Raw genomic sequence first — 19,062 nt, forward strand, 5'->3', positions numbered from 1 at the left:
GAGGTTCTGATGCAGGAGCTTGGGAAACTCCTCTGTCGGGACACAGTCCCTGCAGGTGAACGCAAGAACCATGATAGGGAGCATCCCAGACCAGGCCAGAGAAAGATACCCAATAACATACATTTCGCATTGGTCTGGAGAAGACCAGGCTGAACCAGTTCACATCACCCACTGGCTAATCCGAGCACCCGAAAAGAGAGTGGGTTGGGCCAGGCTCATGTGCAACCTATACCAGTGCACAATATGGCTGGGATTAGATGCCTGCTGGGCTGGGCTAGGCTGTTACCTTCACTATCGACAGTTGGAATTGGGGGAGGGAGGGCCAGGCCGGGCCAGGCTACAACACCCACTGGCAAATGCCAAGGTGAGGTGGGCCATATCAGACTTGGCCACAGTGCCCAACCAGTACATGTGAGAACCAGGGAGGGAAGGACCAAAGCTGGTAGCAGGAATGTGGAGGGTTCTCCTGCTGGACAGCCACTCCCACTGGAGAACATGAGTTGGCATGAGGGTAGACCAGACCAGGCAGGGCTACACCACCTGTGAGCCTCAGGTGAGCTAGATCAGGGAAAACTCAGGCTGTGAGTGAACATGTTACTGGCTCAATGAATTGCACTAATGTGGCATCTTACAGATTTCCAGCCAAAATAGGTCTGAGCAGCCTCCAGACATGATAGATCCAGAACTCCACTAGTGGCATATGAGGCACCTTCAGACCCAACTGCTAGGTTCCAGTAAGATCAGCACCACCAACAAACTAGTTATTTAGCACAGCTGGTGTCTCCATAATCCTGGGAATTGCTTGAACCAGAAGTGGGAGAAAGGTTGTATAGGTTACAGTACAGCCACAACATGGGATTACAGGAGGTGGAGCTATGGAGACCGTGGTGAAAGTCTAACAAAAGAGCTCAGACCTGAAACTTGCTGGAGTGAGTGGCACAAGTGACTACAAAAAAAGAATCATGTAACAACCACAACAAGTAAAATAAAATTGCAGATCTGTGGGTGACACAGCTTAAAAAAACCTGCCCTAATGAGATAAATCAGCTAACCAGAAGTACAATGACAAAAAGCAAAAAAAGAGACAGAGGCACAATGAGTATTACTGGAGACTCCCGTGCAAAGGAGCAAAAGCCTTTGTCAATCTCAGAGGTAACTGAGGAATACATCAAGGAAGTGAGGGATACAGAATTCAGAAAACTCATTATAAAGTTTCTTATCAACAATGAGAAGCACATACAGGATTTCAAGGAATTTAAAGAATATATCACACAAAAATAGCAACACTGAAGCAAAATCAAGCCGAATTACTGGAAATGAAGGACACAACAGAGAAAATTAAAAATATAGTGGAAATTATCAATAATCAAATGAACGTGGCACAAGAAAGAATCTCAGAAATGTAAGATATTCATTGTCCCCATGGAGAAACAATCAGAAGGCTGGAAGCTGAGCTGGGTCAAGCTAAAAACATTATTCAGGAATTAAGAGACACTATTAAACGGCCAAATATAAGAGATATGGGAGTTGCAGAAGGATCAGAAAGACTGGGTTTAAAGATGTATTCAATGAAACAATAAATGAAAACTTCTCTAATCTGGAGAAAGAATCGGGAAACAGAATGCAGGAGGAACAGAGAACTCCCATTAGGATTTAGCAAAGCAATCTTCACCATAGCACACGATAATCAAGCTCTCTTCAGTTGAACATAAGGAAAAGATCCTTAAGTATGCATATGAAAAAAAATCAATTGGCATATAGAGGAACCCAAATCAGACTCACAGCTGAACTCTCACAGGAAACTCTGGAGGCCAGAAGAGATTGGAGAGATATATTCCAGATTCTAAAAAGAAAAAAATTGTCAGCCCAGAATAACATACCCAGTAAAGCTTTCCTTTGTTTTTCAAAAGGAAATAAAATTCTTCCACAGTAAAGAAAAACTCAAAGAATATGCCTCTTTCAGACCTGCCCTACAAATGATACTTAAAGATATTCTCTTAACAGGAAAAAGTAATAGCACTCACCAAAACCAAAGGCAACTTGAGTCCGGGGATCTTAACCTCCAGCAACCGCCTGGCTGCATGGGCCTCTGGGCAAGACGGTCGCCTCATGCCTACTTCATATGAGCCAGCCACCATGCGCACATGGTGAGCTGCTGCCAGTGCACCATTTGGCGCCAGGCTCCGCCTGCTGGCCGCCCAGCAGGGGAGCTCTGGGATTTGGGTTGTTTGATTTGCTGCTTAGATAGATCCATGCTGAACCCACACTTATTTGGGGCTGTGAATCAATCTTAAAGATTCCCAATGACAGTAAATCTTCCTCTGAAGAACTTGTAATTACTTAATAATGCTGAATACTGAACACCAATTCATTCAAAAGCTAAGACTCCGGACATGCCCAGTAGGATGTCCCCATTACCTGCCATGATGATGGATCAGCAGAGGGGTCATAGTAGTCAGGGCCAAGACATTAACCAGCACTTGAGAACCACATCTGGGGGTAGATTGTGTGGAGGGTGTGTGGGCCACACCCTGTGGAAATTCCAACCTCACTGGATGGCTTAGGAGTGGGGATGGTGTCGGTCTAAGCCGGGTGAGACCAAGGAGCTTAACAACCACCACAGATGAAAGAACCCTCAACAGTCTGGACAGGTCAGGGCAGCGGCACCTGAATGTCCATCCTGAATAGGGTGCGGGGTGTGCCGGGCTGCTGCGTCGGCCAACCCATGCAAGGCCAAAAAGAAGGCCGGTCTGCGCCAGGCACTGGCCCAAAACCCAACAGCAGGTGTGAGAATTCGGTCTGGGAGGGGATAAAGGGGAGAAACTTGGGAATTCTCCTGGTGATCCATAGCTCCCACTGGTGAACAGGAAGTCCAGACCTGGGGGTCGGGCAGGCTGGGCAAAGTAGCTCCGATTGCTCGTCAATGTATGGAAAGCGGATGGATTGGGCGCCCCAGACAGTACTGAGCAAACTTTAGCCCACAAGTTAAATTGGAAACCAGGATGGACCACAAGATATGCCCAGCTAGGTTCTTGCACCAATTGGTCTGTGTGAGCCACAATGTCTAGGGCAGGGATTGCAACAGGCGACAGGCTGTGCCGAGCTGAGCCAGAACAACCACTGGCACACTTAACACTGGCTGGGAACAGGTCCGGTTGGGGAGCTGGGGGGAGACCCTGGCTGGGTGGAGGTTCCCACCAAGGGGCGCACAGGCTGGAATGGGGCAGTGTTCTGGTTGGGATACAGTTTAGTCTCCCTTGGCACAAGTGTGGACTGGGACTTGGCACACTGGGCCGGGTCAGACTGCAATACCGTCTGGTGTTCTGGAGGACCAGGGTAGATGTGGGATGGACTAGGCTGGGTTTCAACCCCAACTGAGCCATGTATGGGTAGGGACGAGCTGTAGCTGGCTGAAACATCCAACAGCAAGAACCAGAATGGGTTGAAGACGAGTCAAGAATAGCCACTGCTCCTGCTAGGACAGGAGGTGAACGGAGTAGTGCTGGCACATGGACCCACTGGTAAGCACAAAACCTGGTATCAGGAGGGGTTCTGATGGAGAAGCCTGAGCAACTCCTCTGACAGGACACGAATCCTACAAAAAAGCGCAAGAAGCATGGAAGGAAACAGCCCAGAAGAGGTTATGGAAATTGTCCCACTGGCATACATTTGGCATGGGTCGGGGGCGGACCGGGGTGAATCGGTTCGCATTGTCCACTGGCAAATCCAAACACTGGAGCAGAGTGTGGGTCAGGCCAGGTTTGGTCGCAACAAAAGCAGTACACAACACAGAATGCCAAGGTGAGGCTGCCTGTGCCAGATGAGACTGCAGCACCCAACCAGTACACGTGAGAATCTGGAAGGGAGAGGCAGAGCCGACAGGGGAATAAGGGGTGGTTCCCTTGCTGGATAACTACTCCCACTGGAGAGCATGAGCTGGGATGGGGATGGACCAGACTAGGCAGGGCTGTAGCACCTGTGCGCCTCATGTGGACCAGATCAGGGAAGAGCCAGGATGGGCGGACTGTTCCTACTAGTGCCAACAAAACTAGAGGGGATGAGAGCTGTTGGGGCTTAACCATAGCAGAAGCTGGCACTAGGGGCTAATACAGTCAAATCCAACCACAGGACCAACTGGAGAGGGCACAATCCGGGAGTGAGAGTGACCTGGGAGGGAAATAGTGGGCTCCTTCCTCTTGGGTCACCACTCCCATGGGAGGGCACAAAATAACTAGGACAGGGGCTGGGGTAGTTAGGCAGAGAGGAACTCAACAACATCCGTGAGGGCTGGACAGCTGAGCTGGTTGGATGGAACTAAGCTCCAATACCCTTCGACATTTACGAGAGCCCAATGGGATATGGTGTAGACTGAACTAGTCTGCTACACATGCAGGCAAATTACGGCAGGGATGGGCCTGTTGGAGGTTACTGGGGGTTGCTCTGACTAGGTTGCAGCTCCCACTGGTTAGTGTGATGACCGAGTATTTGATGAGCAGTACCAGGACGGACTGCAACACCCATTGGTTCCAGTGGAAGACGGAGCTGAAGACAGAACCAACCCAGCAATTGCAACCACCAGCTGATCGGGGAGATAGACTGTGCCAGGTCCTGTACTTGCTAGTACATATGGGATTCTGGTCTGGCAACACCTCAGAGTTTCTTTAGGGATCCCTTCAACCGAAATGGCGGACTTAGAACCTTAACCAAGAAAAGACAACCACCACAGCTATATGTTGGCAACGAAACACTGGACAAAGGGAGACTCAATGATGGACTGTGTCAACCAGTAGATTATTCAACAGCCTCATCGTGTCTGGAGTGGCGAGATTGGCAGCAATGCATAACTGGTGAACTATCGAGACCACTTGAGCAAGGATCTCAGAGCATGCCCTACATCTAGGACTGGGGTGGGTGGGAGACTAGGTGGGGTTTCTCCTCAATATTCCCTTTAGCCCTTGTAACTTTTTACCCTAACCAACAGTGTAAAGATTGTCAAAATATAATTAAAAAAACAAAGGCAAATGTGAGGAACATCCCATTAAAGTGACAACAGAGGACTAAATCAAACAATGACCAACCCATTGCTAAAATGACAGCACCACATTACCACCTATTCATATTATCCCTGAAGGTAAATGGCTTAAACTCATCAATCAAAAGTCATAGACAAGTAGACTGAATTTTAAAAAATCTATCTGTTACCTATAGGAGACACATATCACCAGCAAAGACCCATAGAAACTATAATTCACGAAGTACAATGTTTTTGTTTTTATTTTCACTTCTTCAAATTAGTTTTTTCTCATATTACGTTCTTTATTGACTCATACATCATACAGTTGCATCATTTCCTTCAAAAAAGGTTTTTGGGGCCCGGCGGCATGGCCTAGCGGCTAAAGTCCTCGCCTTGAAAGCCCCGGGATCCCATATGGGCGCTGGTTCTAATCCCGGCAGCTCCACTTCCCATCCAGCTCCCTGCTTGTGGCCTGGGAGAGCAGTCGAGGACGGCCCAATGCATTGGGACACTGCACCCGCGTGGGAGACCCGGAAGAGGTTCCTGGTTCCCGGCTTCGGGTCGGCGCGCACCGGCCCGTTGCAGCTCACTTGGGGAGTGAATCATCGGACGGAAGATCTTCCTCTCTGTCTCTCCTCCTCTGTGTATATCTGGCTGTAATAAAATGAATAAATCTTTAAAAAAAAAAAAAAGGTTTTTGATTTTTCTTTTCATTCCTTAAGCAACACATTAGTCTTTTAGTAGCAGCATGTTATTTAGCTCCATGGCATCTATTTTTCTTCCTGTTATCAATTTTGTTTTGTGACTTTTCATTTAAGGGGATGTATACTAACTGTGTATCAAAGACTATCATATTGAAATGTAAGGATACAATGCAGTGTGCTTTCTTACTTGCAGATCAAAGATGGACTCCCAATGAAACTTAAGTATATCTTGACAATAGGATGCTGGACTCTCTACCATTGTCCATGTCTGCAACGATGGACTTACAACTGTTTGTAAAGAACTATACTACTGTAACAAAATGGGAGGAATCAGTGGGGGAATAGAGATTTGGGTGGGGCTATAGGAAATCCCAGAGTCTATGGTTCTATATCATTTAATAATAATAATAATAATAATAATAATAATAATAATAATAAAAGCATGTGACAGTCCCTAGGACTTACCAACAATAAATCTTGGGAAAGCTGTGGGAAACTTTCTTCTGACTACATGAATTATTAAAGCAATCGAAGGAGGAAAATAAAAGGATCTGTTTGTGTAAAAGAGAATTTGGTGAAGAGATGAAACATGTAAGTTAAAGTCAAGTACATAAAGCTCTGAATTCTGAAAAAGAGTCTGGAATTTCACTGTTCTATTCAGAGGCCAGGTAAGTTCAACACACAATTTAAAATTTGGTGTTTCTGTTTTTTTCTGGAATTTGAAATGCACAATACCTGTCACCTACATAAATTAAAATAGTGAGCATGGGCCCAAATTTGATTACATTAAATAAGCAGGGTTTTTCTTATTACCATGTACTGGAGGACTGCAAAAAGTACATGGAAAAAATAAAATTAACTAAATAAAAAAGACAGAAAGAGAAAGAAACTTCAGGATCCTGGCTTTGGACCAAGTCAGCTCTGATACTTGGAACCATAGAGGAATGAATCAGCAGACGGACGATCTCTCTCTCCTACTCTCTTTGTAAAACTATACTTCAAATATAAATAAATAGGTTCCAACTAACTAAAGTTAGATTGACCTACATCCAGATTTCACTAACAACACCAGCTCACATGGATTCGGGGAGAAAGGTACCCTCTTTCACTGCTGATGTGAGTGTAGGCTAGTACAACTACTATGGAAATCAATATGAAGAATGCTAAGAGAACTGAAAATTAACCTGCCGTATGACCAGTTATCCCACTGCTGGGAATATATCCAAAGGAAATGAGATATGCATAGGAGAAAGAGATTTATAATTCTATATTCACAGCAGCACAATCTACAACAAAGAAATGCAAGCAACCCAGATGCCAGACCAAAGAGCAGCAGATAAAGAAACAATGATACAACTACTCCATGGAATATACTCAGTCATTACAAAGAATGAAATTATACCATTTGCAACCAAATAGCCCCAACTAGAGGTCATAATACTCAGTGAAACTACTCAATCCCAAAAGGACAAATTTCATATGTTCTCTCTGATACAAGGCAGCCTTCATGCAAAATACAAGATCAACAGCCCTTTCAATTCCAGTTTTGCTACACCTCAGGGGGTTTGATATTCTTGTTTTTATTTACATTCATTCAAAACAAAAATTTTTGCTTTTCTTATTAATTTCCTCACTGACTTGTAGATCACACAAAAAACATCATTTGCTTCAGGAAGGTCTTTGATTTTCTTTTTCATCTCTTCGGCAACACATTAGTCATTCAGCAGCATGCTATTTAAGTTCATGGCATTGCAAATTTTCTTTTTCTCTGTTACTGATTTTCCTTTATAACTTTTTATTTATGGGGATGTATAATAACTGTATAGTAGAGACTATCACATCCAGATGTGAAGATACAATGCAGTGTACATCTCTACTTCCAAATCAAAGATGGACTGCCAATGAAACTGTTGAATGTATCTTGACAACAGGATGTGGACTGTTTTCCAATATCCACGCCTGCAATGTCAGGATACACTTAAAATAGCAGAATGATGGACTTATGACTGACTGTGAAGAACTATACTATCGCGAAAACAAGTGGGAAATTAGTAGGCGATTGTGGAGGATTAGTGAGGAGGAAAGGAAATCCTGGAGCCTAATGGTCTGTAACATGAAATAAACATGGAATAAAGTTAATTAATTAAATTTTAATTAATTAATTAAAATCTCTCAGCACTCAGCAAACCCTAAGACACTAATATCCATCAGGAGTGACAGATTCTGAAACACTGAAAGTTATATTTAAAAAAGGAAACATTCATTTCACATTTTATAAGGAACCACTTCCCCAAGAAGACACATCTTAATTCACCCAGAAAACGGTAACAGAAATTCCTCTATGCCACAGAAATGAACAATCACATTCTAATCCCTTCAGAGGCCCCAGATACTCCTCAACGGGTTTTCCTTCAATAAAGGATAAAGCAATTAATATAAAAAAATAGGGATAATGTGAAATACACCTTTTGAAAGATCAACTAAATGTTTAAAAATCTGAACAGATGGAGGCTGAGACAGTAAATAAAGAGACACAAATTCACTTTAGCAGAAAGAGGCTTTCTGATGGCACTTGGTAGGTAGCAAGTTTGTCCAGTGTGCTCCATATTAAACTGGCCACAAGTGATTGACTGAATACCGTAACATGTATCACATGAATAAAATTAAAAGTCTACTATTATTTGATATAATATTAAGATTGAGCTTTTCCTGGGAATGCAACAATTTTACAAGTTAATAATAAAAGTTAATGAGAAAACATGACTCAATTTACAAGGCAATTACCACATAAGTGTCATAAAAGTAGACAGTAAAAACGTGAAGACCAGTATAAATCAAATTTAACTGACAACCCGGTATTAAGTAATAATAGCAATAATATATTATCTGTGAATGAGGTTTAGCAAAGCTATTGTTTATGCTTGTTACAAGAATAAAGGGCATTGCCAATATGTGCTTTTGATAATCTGATTATTTTCTATAAAATAAGTCAGTATCAAATTATAGTTATAGCAAACAACATTTCTTTTAAAGCCTATCACTCTGTATATCACACAGTATCTCTTAAAACTAGTTAAAACTAGCTGATGTCAAACTTTCTGTTTTGGCACTAATCAGAGCTTAAGTGGAGAATCATGTCTGAAGGGTCCTGTGTTGTAAAGATGGAATGATTTCCACATATACTTTCAGTTCTTTATATAAAATACATTAAAAAGCTATCATTTGAAAAAATTTCATTATGAGATGCATTTAGAACAAAGAACATGGATCGTAAATCTGTTAATCAAATGCTTAATTTGAACTCTGATTTAGTTTTTGCTAGTAAATAAAGTGTTTTTAGTTAGTTTTTTTTTTTTTACAAACTTTTGGGAAGCAGATTTAAGGAGAAGTTCAAGAAATGTCCAATAATACCAACAAAACGAAGCTTAAAAAAAAAGCTTACAGAGAAAGTCTAAGCAGCAAAGCTCAATTGTGTCAGAATTTTTTCCGGGTCAGTCATGTCTTATCACTGCACATGCAAGCACACACTGACAGGAAATCTCTCCTTGAAGATTCTCAACTAGAAATGAAAATAGTCAAGGCTTTCTCCTACTGCACACAGAAACAGCGCCTTGTGCCTGTGGGTCATTGCACTGCCCTTCCGAACTAGCCATCCCATTACCATTAGTGTCATTTTATGTGAGGTGAATCTTCAAGGTCAGACCCAAAATGGCTCTGTGTGACCCACTGTGTAGATAACTGAAAAACTGTAAGGTAGACAATGGGAGAGACAGGGAAATAAAAAAAAGTGTGGGGAAAAACACCAACATAATATAGTAATTTAAAATGTGTACCTTGGGCCCGGCGGCGTGGCCTAGCGGCTAAAGTCCTCGCCTTGAACGCACCGGGATCCCATATGGGTGCCGGTTCTAATCCCGGCAGCTCTACTTCCCATCCAGCTCCCTGCTTGTGGCCTGGGAAAGCAGTCGAGGACGGCCCAAGGCTTTGGGACCCTGCACCCACGTGGGAGACCTGGAAGAGGTTCCAGGTTCCCGGCTTCGGGTCGGCGCGCACCAGCCCGTTGCGGCTCACTTGGGGAGTGAATCATCGGATGGAAGACCTTCCTCTCTGTCCCTCCTCTGTGTATATCTGGCTTTCCAATAGTAATAAATCTTTAAAAAAAAATGTGTACCTTTATTCTTTGGTCATCAACATCTATAATTGAAGCAACACGAATCAATCTAGGGTTTCGTTTATCCACTACTTCAAGTCTCATATTTGGCAGAAAACCATGAGGTGACCTCTGCAATATTAAAACAAATCACAAAAGCCATCAGTTCAAACACTGTAGTAAGTTTTTCTCAAATATCATTCTACTTTTAAACGAGGTCTTTCTTTTTTTAAGCTTTATTTATGGACAGACAATGTGACATAGCAAGTAAAGTTGCCAAATGCAGCACAAGTATCCTATATGGGCAATGATTCAAGTCCCAGTGGCTCCACTTCTGATAGAGCTTCCTGCTAATATGCCTGGGAAAAGCTGTAGCAGATGGTCCAAGGATTTGGGCCCTTACACCCACATGGAAGATCCAGAAGAAGTTCCTGAGTTTGTCCTGGCCTGGACCCTGAAGTTGTGTCCATTTGGGGAATTAAAGACCAAATAGAAGATCGCTTTCTCTGTCTTCCCCCTCTCTGTGTGTGACTCTGTCTTTAAAACAAACATATATTTTCTAAAACATTTATTCATGTATCTGAAAGTTTGAGTGAGCAAGAGAAACAGAGATAGCTTTTGCAGCTCCATTCAGACCTCCTATACAGGTGGCAGGGTCCACGTGCTCAGACCATTTTGCTGCTTTCCCCAGGCGCATCACCAGGGAGTGCAAGGGAAGTGTAGAAGCCAGGACTTGAATTGATCTAACTTCTCAGGCAACACTTAGCCTGTTGCATGTCAATGCCAGCCCACAGGTTGTCTTAAATATACCTGTATTCAGTTTAAAAACAATACAGGACTTTATCCATAATATCTTACTCAATGTTCAAAAACTGGTGAAAGGAGGAACTTTATTTTTTTCCATTTGAAAGACTTGCACAAAATCAAAGATCAATTAAGTCAGATTCATTAATGATTACAACAAATGTCAAAAAACATTTTATTATAGTTTATACATTAAGATTTTTTTCTCTTATTCTGAAATCAGTTTCATAGATAAAGTAATTGTTGACAATTATGATGACCTGATTTGGGATTGGATTATTTAAAATACAGAATTATTTAATAAATACTATTACATGATCCCTTATAAACACAAGGTTTAAAATATGATTAGATAAAAGCTTCACAATTCCGACAGTTAAATTTTTACTTTAAAATCATTCCAATGTAATTTAAAGTCACAGCCTGTGCTTTTCAAATTCTGTAATCCTAGAGGGTTGAATTGCATCAAGATTTCTTTCAAATCTTAAAAATGCTGGGAACTAACAAGTTTTAATGATAACCACATAGGCAATAGTTTAGATATTAGAGTGGAAAAAAAACACTGGGACTGACTACATCATTTAAGTTAAGGAAATTCAACCATCAAAAATCAAAGTCAACAAATAATTTCAAGCTTTCATAGGTTGGTGAAAGTTTCACTTAGAATGCAAATACATAACAAAGTGTTCAACTCATCTTACTGAAAAGGACTAAATTCCTCAAGTCGAATCAATCAAAATAAGAAAATTCCAAATACTATGTGAAAATAACTGGCATCTAGTATATTTTTCCTCAGTTATTGCTTTTTCTAGAATGTATTATTACACTTCCTACATGGTTAAATTGACCTTGAATCTCTGATTTCCAAAAATATTCCTTCTCTCTCCAAATTCAAAATCCTGAACTGCGATGGTGATTGCTTAGTATTGTATATGACAGAGACATGTGCTTGAGTGGGTTCACAATAACCTCATGGCAGAGACATGTGCTTGAGTGGGTTCACAATAACCTCATGGCAGAGCATGGTAGTTGCTCCTTTTCTCAGTTTTTACTTATTTATTTTTATTTTAATTATTAGTTAGTTTTAAAGAGATTCGATATGATTTGTATACAATTAAGAAAATAGTGCGCAAAGATCTTCTCCCATTCTGTGGGTTGCCTTTTTACTTTGTTGATTGTTTCCTTTGCTGTACAGAAGCTTCTTAGTTTGATGAGGTCCCATTTGTTTATTCTGCTCTTGATTTCTATTGCTTTTGGAGTCCTTCTTAGGAAGTAGGGACCTACCCCTAGATCTTGCAGAGTATTTCCAACATTTTCTTCCAAAACTTTGAAGGTTTCTGGGTGTAGGTTCAGATCTTTTATCCATTTAGATTTGATCTTGGTGTATGGTGAGAGATGTGGGTCTATCTTTTTGTTTCTACAGGCTATCAACCAGTTGTCCCAACAGCATTTATTGAACAGACCTTCCCATTTGCAAGGATTATCGTTTGTCCTTTTGTCAACGATTATTTGGCTGTATCTGTGTGGGTTCCTGTCTGGTGTTTCTATTCTGCTCCATTGATCTTCCTCTCTATCTTTGTGCCAGTACCAGGCTGTTTTGATAACCACTGCCCTATAGTATGTCCAGAGGTCTGGGACTGTGATTCCCCCTGCTAACTTCCTGTTCTTCAGGATGGTTCTGGCTATTCGTGGTTTTTTGTGTTTCCAGATGAACCTTTGGATCATTGTTTCCAGTTCCATGAAGAATGTTTTTGACAATTTGATTGGAATTGCATTGAATGTATATATTGCCTTTGGCAATATAGACATTTTAATGATATTGATTTTACCTATCCAAGAGCATGGGATGTTACACCATCTATCGAGGTCTTGTTTAATTTCTTTTTTAAGTGGTTTGTAGTTTTCCTCAAATAGGTCTCCTACATTTTTGGTTAGGTTAATTCCCAGATACTTCATACTTTTCTCTGTTATTTTGAATGGTATTTTGCTGGTTAGATCTTTTTCCAACTTGGGGCTGTTTGCAAACACAACGGCTGTTGATTTTTGTTCATTAATTTTGTACCCTGCCACTCTACCAAACTCTCGTATAAGTTCTAGGAGTCTCTGTGTTGAGCCTCTTTGCTCTTCTATGTAAAGAATCATGTCATCTGCATATAGTGAGAGCTTGACTTCTTCGTTTCCCATTTGGATTACTTTGATTTCTTTTTCTTGTCTTATGGCCTCAGCAAGTACCTCTAGGACTATGTTGAATAGCAGTGGAGAAAGTGGACATCCCTGTCTTGTTCCAGTTCTCAGTGGGAAGGGTTCCAGTTTTTCTCCATTCAGTATGATGCTGGCGTTGGGTTTTTCATATATTGCTTTGCTTATGTTGTGAATTTTTCCATCTATGCCTACCTTGGTTAGGGTTTTTAGCAGGAAGTGGTGTTGGATTTTGTCGAAAGCTTTTTCTGCGTCTATTGATACTATCATGTGATTCTTGTTTTTCAGTTTTTGGATGTGCACTACATAGGCGATAGAGGGCTAATCTCCAGAATATACAAAGAACTACAAAACAGCCAAAACACCAAAACAAGCAAGCCACTCAAGAAATGGGCACGGGAAATGGGCAAACACTTCACAAAAGAACAAACCCAAATGGCAAATAAACATATGAAAAAATGCTCAAGTTCCCTGGCAATAAGGGAAATCCAAATTAAAACATCAATGAGGTACCACCTAACGCCAGTAAGACTGGCCCACATGAATAATAGCACCAACAACACTTGCTGGTGAGGTTGCGGGGAAAAGGGAACCCTACTCCACTACTGGTGGGGCTGCAGGCTGGTACAGCCTCTATGGAAATCGGTATGGAGAATATTCAAACAACTCAAATTCAACATACCGTATGATCCAGCAATAGCACTCCTAGGAATATATCCAGAACACTTGTTTTATGAGAAACCAACATGCACTCCTATGTTCATAGCAGCACAATCAGTCATTGCAAAAACATGGAAGCAGCCAAAATGCCCATCAGCAGAGGACTGGATAAGAAAGCAATGGTTCATCTACTCCATGGAATACTATTCAGCTATTAAAAAAAAGACAAAATGCAGTTCTTTGTGGCCAAATGGGCCAAACTGGAAACCATAATGCTAAGGGAAATGAGCCAATCCCAAAAGGTTAAATACCACATGTTTGCCTTAATTTAAGATGATATGATGTTATGTATAACATGTTATGTTATGTATGTTATATGTTGTATATAAACTAAAATTGAAATGTCAATGAGGTGGTCACAGAAGGTGGTTAAGAACTTGCATTTACTTTTACCATAATGGTTACTCATTACTATGTCAATTAATTCCATGGTGATGTAAATTTTCGCTGATGGTATGTTGGAGCTTTTAATTGATCGGGATGATACTCTGCTGGCTCTGTCTTCAGACCAGAGAGGGTATACCTAAGAAGCCATTGAACTTGACTGGGCAATAAGATGCTGGACTCTATGTTTGGTATACGCTTGCAATGGGGGAATCTCAACTGAACTTGAACTGTGGTTATGCAACAAGGTGGAGGAATCCACCATGGTGGGAGGGTTTGGGGAGGGGTGGGGAGAATCCCAGTACCTATGAAACTGTGTCACATAATGCAATGTAATTAATGAATTAAAAATTAAAAAAAAGAAAATAATTATATACACTCCTTCCTTCTCTCTCACTTCATAATTCCTTTGTCTCTTTTGGGAGGGTTAAGATAATATTTTAGGGCCAGGCGGCGTGGCCTAGCCTAGCGGCTAAAGTCCTCGCCTTGAATGCCCCGGGATCCCATATGGGCGCCGGTTCTGATCCCAGCAGCTCTACTTCCCATCCAGCTCCCTGCTTGTGGCCTGGGAAAGCAGTCGAGGACGGCCCAATGCATTGGGACCCTGTGCTCGCGTGGGAGACCTGGAGGAGGTTCCTGGTTCCCGGCTTCGGATCGGTGCGCACCGGCCCGTTGCGGCTCACTTGGCGAGTGAAACATCGGATTGAAGATCTTCCTCTCTGTCTCTCCTCCTCTCTGTATATCTGGCTTTCTAATAACAATAAAATCTTAAAAAAAAAAAAAAAGATAATATTTTAAATTTATACTACAGTAAAAAGTCTTATTACTTCACTAAATAAGAAGTTTAACAAGTAAAATGCAGAAAGGCTTTAGCAGGAATACAGACAACAATTATAAAGAATAATTAAGTAGGGCCCGGCGGCATGGCCTAGCAGCTAAAGTCCTCGCCTTGAATGCCCCGGGATCCCACATGGGTGCCGGTTCTAATCCCTGCAGCTCCACTTCCCATCCAGCTCCCTGCTTGTGGCCTGGGAAAGCAGTCGAGGACGGCCCAAAGATTTGGGACCCTGCACCCGCGTGGGAGACCTGGAAGTGGTTGCTGGTTCCCAGCTTCGAATCGGCGCAGTACTGGCCGCTGTGGCTCACTTGGGGAGTGAATCATCGGATGGAAGATCTTCCTCTCTGTCTCTCCTCCTCTCTGTATATCTGACTTTGTAATAAAAATAAATAAATCTTTTTTTAAATTTATTTATTATTATTAATTCACTAATTACATTGTATTATGTGACATAGTTTCATAGGTACTTGGATCTTTTTAAAAAAGAATAATTAAGTAGAAAAAAAGGCCATTTCATGTATATATTGCTATATATTGTAAGTTTTAAAGGAATTGCAAATCATTAAAACTGTAGTATTATGTACTATTCTTAACAACTGGTTTGTCAAGAGTGTAAAACAAAGTTTTAGCTATCAGTATTTGCCCGCAGCTGTGGTAATTGCCTATGTTACCTTGTACCTAGGCAAGTGATACACTGCTGGGAGAAAGGCAGCCAGCAGCTGGAGAGCATTCTGGGCCTGGGTAATGCCAGATTTGTGTTAACTATACCAGTGTGCCAGCATAGTTGTCTATTCTATTTTAAAAAAAAATATGTAAGGAAGGCAGGGTACACCAGGCCAACACATACCATCCTGACCTCCAGACCGGCGGGCTGCTGACTGCTCAGAGAAGTGGGTCTGAGGATGTACTGGAGTGGGAGTGGAAGAGCACATGTTTGACGGGGAAAGAATAATTCTGGAGTCTTCTAGATACTGGGCTACTGTACCTGCAAATAGGTAAGGGAGTTGAGATGGAGTGGTTTAGAGAGGGAAATCAGAGGGCAGGCCTGGGTCAGGTCAAGGTACTTGCCAATGTGGGAGTCCAGGGATGGGCTAAACAGCACTGCCAGATACTTGCAGACACATACAACCTGGGGCTTGGTAGCATGCCTATCTGGGCTATGCCATAGCACCCATCCACAAGTGTCAGGATAGGGGGTGGGCCACATCAGGTTGGGCCACAGCACCCACTAGAATGTGAGAGAACTGGATCTGGATGTAGATTCTAAAGGGAACTTAGGGGTTTGCCTCTGTGGGACACAAACACCCATCACTTTGTGTGAGAGCTGGGGTTGGTAACTAGTTGAGCCAGGCTGGACCTCACCTGACAAGAATTCAAATGGCACTCACGAGAGCTGGGAGGAAGCCAAGTGGGGCCAGGCTGCAGCACTCACCAGCACATGCCAAAGTTGAAACAATCGGCAGACCATGCCAAAAAGGGCTGCTGCACCTTCCCTAACCCACCAATGCTTGAGATTGGTGGCCAGGAGCAGGCTTGGTAGGTGAGCTTTGAGAACTCTGTTGGGGAGCAAAAGAGCTGGGGTTGGGGTCAAGCCAGGTTATGCAAGGCTACAGCACCCATTGGCATTTGTGTGGACCAGATCTGGGAGGCAGCCCAGACTGGGCCAGGCCAAAGAACCCGCTGGCACACACAAGAGTCAGAACATGGTATGGACCACATCCAGTCAGTCTAGGACACAATATCCACCAGTGAGAGCTGAGACTGCAGATGGATCACCCTCCAGCACACACAAAACCCAAGGCTGGGAATGGACCTGGAGGGGAATTCTGGGGACAGCATACATGTAGGCTGGGTCTGGGGAGAGATCAGGCTGAGTTAAGCCCCAGCACAAAGGGGTAGGCACAAGAGCCAAATGAGAATGTGGAACTGGGTCAGGCGAGGCAAAGCAGAAGCTGGCATGCACAAAAACCAAGGCTGAGGTAGACCTGATGGGAGTTATTGGGAGTCACCTTGACTAGACCAAGGTAACTGCTGGTATATGTGAGGACTGGGTCTGTGATGGACTTGATGGACTGGGCCACAGCACCTGCTGGGTGACACGAGTTGAGTTATGGGGCTGGGGCAAAACAGATCAGGCAGCTTGTATCCACCTGTATGTGCATTTCCCGTTGCAGAAGATAGATCAAACCTAACTTTGCAAAGTCTGGTGTACAAAAGAGTGAAGTCTGAGATCATCCCGGGCAAGGTTTCTTGGGGTTCTCCCAAGCTAGACCACTGGACTCAGACTCTAGCTACCCCAGAAAATCACAGGATGTGTGATCCGACCTTGGAGTGCATGTATCAGGACTGGGCCTTCTCAGTTGCTGATGCCTGTGCAGTCAAAAGCACCCCCAGGTGTACATGGAGGGGACGAGAGCCAGCTCGTCAAAACCAGCAGGGGATGTCAGTTGCCTAATCAGAGGATGGAAAGCAAAACAGGTTGAGCAATTCTACCGGTCAAGCTTTGAAGCATGTTCCTGGGTCTGTGAATACACTAAAGTAGACTTTGTCAAACAATAGATGTTGGAAAGATTTTCTCAACTCTGGAGCAATGAAACTGACAACTTCTCAGAACCATCAGAACCACTCAAGTAGAACACTTGAACACTTGGAATACTCTTCCCCATAACAGCCTCTAAGGTGTCACTGTTTTCCCACCCAATCAGAGGTCCCTATGGGCTTATATACCCCTCAACTATGGAAACAATAATAACAAAATTAAAAATTAAAAAATAAATATACTACTCATAAATAAAACAAAAAACAATATTTGCAGCAACACTGATACACACAAACATTTCTTTCTGCAGTATATAACTACACACAATGGAATATTCTTCAGGTATAACAAGGAAGGAAATTCTACTATTTGCAGCAAAATGGACACAGCAAGAGTACATCATGTAAAGCGAGATAAGCTGCATCCAGAGAGACAAATAGCTTAGCTTCTCCCTTATATATGGGAGCTAACATTAAAAATAATAATAAAAAGGAGAAAATAAATCAGATTTAAGTAAACAAATCTTTTCATGATTATAATTTTTATACTTTCCCTATGAGAAAAGTAAAAATTTGAGCAAGAAAGGAGAGTGTAACAGACTAGCTGTTGCTTTAAAGCTTTTCTGCAACTCTTTGAACATTTGGAGCCCGCAGCACTCTTCACTTCCTTAATGTTCTTATGCCTCTCCCCTGAAATCCAGCTGTAATAATCAGTTTTCAAAAAGGAGATTGTATTTTGTTTCAAAAATCCTTTTTGGATGTTAGAGAACTTTCAGAAAATGAAATTCTATAATGGATCCTACTGACTGGCATATGATTAAAATTGAAAGGATGAGAGTATGAAAAATATCAGTTTAGAATCCCAACATCTCTACTTGTACTATCAGTGCTCTAGCATTCACAAATACACACTTACTTTGGCCCTGCCTATAAACACAGATTTGAACTTTAAAGACTGGTATTCTGGGTCAGGTATTTGTTCTGCTAGTTAAGATGCTCATTATTCATACTGAAGCGTTTGGTTTAAGTCCAGGCTGCGGCATCTGTTTCTATTTACAGTGCCAATGGTGACCCCAAAAGCAGTGGTGATGGCTCCAATAACTGAATTCCTTTCAACCATCTGAGAGATCTGAACAGAGTTCCCAATCCTCACTTCAAGTCCCTGCCCAGCCTAGTACCACTGCAGGTATTTGGGGAGTGAATCAAAAGATGGGTCTCTCTCTCTTGCTCCCTCTCTCTCTCTCTCTGTTTCCTCTTACAGTCAGATAAGTGACTTAATTTATTAAAAAATTAGTATTCTCACAGTTGATGAAAGAAATGTTTGCAGAGCAGGTGTTCCATGCTGCAGTTAAGATACTACTCATGAAATACACATCCCATTTGGGCAGTAAAACAGGGGATGAAATATTTCTTTGTTTCTTGTATTTGTCTCTTTTTGCCTTTCAAATAAAATTTTTAAAAAAGCTTTGAAAAGATGCTTCCCACAAAATAGGAGAAATAATACACACAAAAGACTATACATACATTTCACCGATTTTCTTGTGGCTTCATGGACACTTTCTGGGAAAGTAGTGTTGAGAAAGCTTTTTCTTAGGGTAACAGAATAGGAAGCGAAAGGAGTCTTAATCATCAGCCCCCAGTGGGGTGCTTTGAGCACTGCCTCCTGTGTGCCCTGACGGTGTTTTATAAGAAAAGAAAGTGACATTCGTAT

The 19,062-nt window shown here is 42.2% G+C and overlaps 1 protein-coding gene across 1 annotated transcript in view; it reads right to left on the bottom strand.

Annotated features, from left to right (window-relative positions):
* L3MBTL4 (L3MBTL histone methyl-lysine binding protein 4) overlaps nt 1-19,062 on the bottom strand; it is a 391,255-nt gene that overhangs the window by 227,258 nt on the left and 144,935 nt on the right. Inside the window, exon 12 of the mRNA XM_058677030.1 lies at nt 9,890-10,000. Coding sequence (XP_058533013.1) covers nt 9,890-10,000 — 111 coding nt within the window. The remainder of the gene's footprint in view (nt 1-9,889; nt 10,001-19,062) is intronic.

Source organism: Ochotona princeps, chromosome 18, assembly GCF_030435755.1.
Source record: "Ochotona princeps isolate mOchPri1 chromosome 18, mOchPri1.hap1, whole genome shotgun sequence".
Lineage (NCBI taxonomy): Eukaryota > Metazoa > Chordata > Mammalia > Lagomorpha > Ochotonidae > Ochotona > Ochotona princeps.